The sequence below is a fragment of the Talpa occidentalis genome, unplaced genomic scaffold, assembly GCF_014898055.3.
Source record: "Talpa occidentalis isolate TD23 unplaced genomic scaffold, MPIMG_talOcc4v2.1 talOcc4.15, whole genome shotgun sequence".
Lineage (NCBI taxonomy): Eukaryota > Metazoa > Chordata > Mammalia > Eulipotyphla > Talpidae > Talpa > Talpa occidentalis.
The window spans coordinates 15,962,322-15,966,490 of record NW_023601543.1 but is presented as its reverse complement, the minus strand read 5'-3'; the positions used below and the strand labels follow the sequence as shown (position 1 = coordinate 15,966,490).

Genomic DNA, 4,169 nt, shown 5'->3' with positions numbered 1-4,169 from the left:
ATTTTCTTTGTTGATGATCATTAAAAGGTTCCAGAATTTTATTCTTAAGAATATGAAGTTTGGGCCTCCCTGATGGTACAAGGGGTTAAGTCTCAGCATTACCAAGCTATCACCAGCCACTGTGGCACAAATTCAATCCTCAGCCAGGGAGCTAACCCACATTGTGCAGCAGACCACTCCTGTCATGCCTGCTGCTCCCCTCAGCAGTGTATTTCAATAGACCTGCCTGTTCTGCTCCCCACTCTCTCTGGTGAATCCTCTCACAAGTCACCCCATACCCCTGCATGTCTGGGACTACAACCCAGCTCTTATATACATAAGTAAACAAAACTAAATCTTTAAAAAATTAAAGAATATGAAGTTATAAATATCCTTGAAAGTAATAACAAGAAACACACACACACACACTCACACACACTAAGTAGAAGTGTTGATTCTTAATACTCCAACAGAGAGTAAGGGTCCTGAGTTTAGAGAGCCTTAAACTCTAATTTTAGGCCCATTTTTCCTCTTTGCTAGGGACATCAGCTCCATCTTACTTAGCTGTCTGGTGTCATAATAGCAGTGTCCCAGACCATGCTGCGGACCGTGTGAGTGAAAGGGCCTGATGAATAGTAAGAGCAGGGTAGCTGTCTTTGTTCTACTTAATTTCCCCTCCCTCCACATTTTTCTCTGGTGATTCTGTCTCTCCTCAGCACTACATCTTCCAAAAAATATCTAAGACACTTTTTGTTTAAAATGAAGAATTCAAAGACTCCACTGAGTTAAGTTCTGGGCATGAGGCTCAGGTGCCTGCTTTTACTACAAACCTTATAAGTGGACTCATCCACAATACATAAACCAAGCACTTTTCAGGAGAAAACCATCAAGAGGGAAATGGAACAGAAAAGATGGAATAGGAACAGTTAATAAGATTCACTACCTGGATCAGAAATCACTCTGTTGGCACCAAGAATGAAATGAAACCAAAATTGTCATATCACTTTTATCAAACACTACACTGAAGCCCAAGGGAAGATGTCACCTTCCACCGCTGCTGCTGTGAGTTGACACTTCAAGTTGTCCCTTCTGTGCTGGATTTTTTAAAAACATTTTCTTTGAACAACATATGTCCCAAATTCCTTGAAGTCTACAGAAGTGATCCACATTTGCTTAAAACTGCTAAGAGAGGTCACCATGGATGCACCTATCCATGAAGAGAAACTTCTATTAGGAGAAGCCGTGATCTTGATGGGTGTTCCTCTTGAAGCCATCTGTTCCAACTCTTTCATGAGTCTTTCCTCAAGCCCAGGAAAGAGAGTGGTGCCCCCAGAGAGTACAATTTCTGCAAAAAGATTCTTCTGGATGTCAGTGTCACACTTCATAATGCTGTTAGAGATCATTTTTGAAAGTCCTAGGTTGGGATAGCCCAGCTTGTCTGGAGCAAAAAGAACCTCAGGTACCTGGTGTAGCTGGTGTCCAATGTGAATGACATTCCCATCTGGCAGTCTGTACTGTTTATGTACCTCCTCTGGTTTCTTATGCATCTCTCTCTCTGGCTCCAAGGCTACATAGCACAGATTCTCTTTGATGTCCTCCACTAAAGTCCTGCCAAGTATGCAAGGTAAGATATTCTGACTAACGAGGAGGAGCCTGGTAAGGTGCTCTGTGATATCGTTCCCTGCTACATAGAGCTTGGTGACAGCATGAGGCAGGGAGTATCCCTCATAGACAGGGACAGTACAAGTGATCCCATAACCACTATCCAAAACAAGGCCAGTGACAGAGGCAGAGGCATAGAGTGCTACCACTGCATGGTTGGAAAGATAGAAGGCAGGTACATTGAAGTTCTCAAACATTACTTCCACCATCTTCTCTCTAATCTCTCTTGGGTTCAAGGAGGGTTCAGTCATGAGCACAGGATGTTGATAGGGTTTTATCCTCAGTTCCTTCTCAAAAAGATAGTCCCAGAGTTTCTCCATGTCATCCCATCCTGTTACCAATCCACGCTCAATGGGGTAGTGCAAATGGAAAGCCTTGTACAGGTCTCTTTCTCCCATGGAAAAGTGGTAACTGATTTCTGATAGAGGCAGTTGGAATTTAGGGTGACCCACAGCAGAGCTGATAACATGGCGGGGTACAGTCTCTCCAGATAAACCTGTTTTGCAGAATCCTGATCCATTGTCAAAAATTACAGCTGGGATATCTAACACGTATGGATTAAACATCTCTGCAACACACTTCTTAGAACTTCAGCAAAAGAAAGAAAACTTGCCACTTTGTGAAGTAGGCAGCTCTGGAAGATTTAAAGCCACAGGATACTGAAGTTCTCAGGTTATCACCTAGGTCAAGCTAGCAGACTGTCCTCAGGCCCACAGGACACCCCATCCTTAATCCATGAATATCTGTCTCCTTTCATTTGGCCTAGGGCCTGCTGAGATGATGTTAGTGATGACTGCCCCCTATGTAACAATATAACCAAGGCAACGATTGCCTTCAGAGGACATGAGAGGGACAGTAATGGGTGGGAGTCTCCGAGTGACCAGTTCCCCTAGCTTGGTGAGACAAGAGACAGAGGAAGGTGAGCTATACCTATGGACAGTCATGATAAGTCTGTGAACCTGAAGCAAAGGCCAAGAATTACAACTAAGTGAAGCAGTCTAGTTGTGTACTTTTCCAGAAAACTTCTTTCTATGCTCAGCTGAGCTTCAGCTTGTGGTATGAGAAAAAAAAAATATATATATACCCTTTCCTTTGCTAAAGGGAGAAAATAAGCATCAGAGGAGATTCACTTGGAGTGAGATACCCATAATACAGTTCTAGAGGTACTCAGAACCACTTTATTTTATTCCCCCTTATATTTGTTTCATTGTTTTTAACAAATTTATTAAGTTGAATTTTACATGTAAACATTCACCCATTTATAATGTACATTTCTATGATTTCAATATGTTCATGGATAATGTACAAAAATCACAAGTCTATTTCAGAATATTTTCTTTATCTCAAAAAGAAACCCTGTATACTTTAGTTATTATCCTCATCAGACCTACCTTCTAAATCCCATTAACATATCTGTCTCTATAGATTTCCCTCTTCTGCCTTTTCCTTATAAATACATCATATAATATTCAGCCATTTGTATCTGGCTTCATTCATTTGCATATTGTCTTCAAGATTCTTGTATCATTTGAATAGAACCCATTTCGTTTGCCTAGACTACAGCAAACCACTATTCACAATATTTATTTATGGAGCTTATTTATGTCTGTAAGGTTGGTACTAATATTCCTTCTACCGTTTTAAAGTTTTAAAAGAATTGACTTTTGGGTTTCATTGATTTCTCCATTATTTATGTTCTATTTCAATAATTTCTGGACTATTATTTGTCATTTCATTCCTCTGTTTTAGTTGGCTCTTATTTTCCTACTGCGTTAAGTTGGAAAGGTCAGGATATGTATGTCGATGTAATACACTCTTTTTTAATTTAACTGAAAGTGTCAACTTTGTGATTTCGCCTAGGCTATTGTGCCCAGTTATTTGGTCAAACATTGGTTTAGACATTACCATGAAATTATTATTTTATGGTAGGTTAATTGTGGATGTGATTAACATTTAAAAAGCTGATAAAAAAATCAGTGAAACAAAGACCTGACTCTTGAAAGGGAAAAAAAAGACAAAATTGATAAATTCTTAGATAGAGCCAATAAGGAAAAAAAAAAGACAGAAAATGCTAATAAGGAAAATCATAAAGAGGTGATGATACAAAAAAATACCACAGAAATGCAAAGCATAATAAGAGACTCTTATGAATATTTATATGTAAAAAATTGGATAACCTACCAAGGACAAAATAGATAACTTGAAGAGAAAAATAATAAATAAACCCACAGAAAATGAAACAGTAATGCCAACCAAAAAAAGCCCAAGAACAGATGACTTTACTAGTGAATTCTACCAACCTTTCAAAGTTCCAATAGTATCTTTCTCAAATTCTTCCCAGAAACTAAAAGGAGACAAAGAGCCCCAAACACATTGTATTATACTACAATTACCCTGATCCTAAAATCAGACAAGGACAGAACAAATTAGAAAGAATTCCTAGCCAGAACCACTAATATATAAGAAGAATCCAATTTGGAAAAGAAGAATTAAAAGTATCACTATATTGCTAATGGCATGATAATATA

The 4,169-nt window shown here is 38.8% G+C and overlaps 1 protein-coding gene across 1 annotated transcript; it reads right to left on the bottom strand.

Moving 5' to 3' along the window:
- Positions 1 to 979: 979 nt before the first annotated feature.
- Positions 980 to 2,390, bottom strand: ACTRT1 (actin related protein T1). The gene has a single exon (XM_037512897.2). The coding sequence runs from the start codon at positions 2,205 to 2,207 to the stop codon at positions 1,083 to 1,085; it is 1,125 nt and encodes a 374-aa protein (XP_037368794.1). The 5' UTR covers positions 2,208 to 2,390; the 3' UTR covers positions 980 to 1,082.
- Positions 2,391 to 4,169: the final 1,779 nt, after the last annotated feature.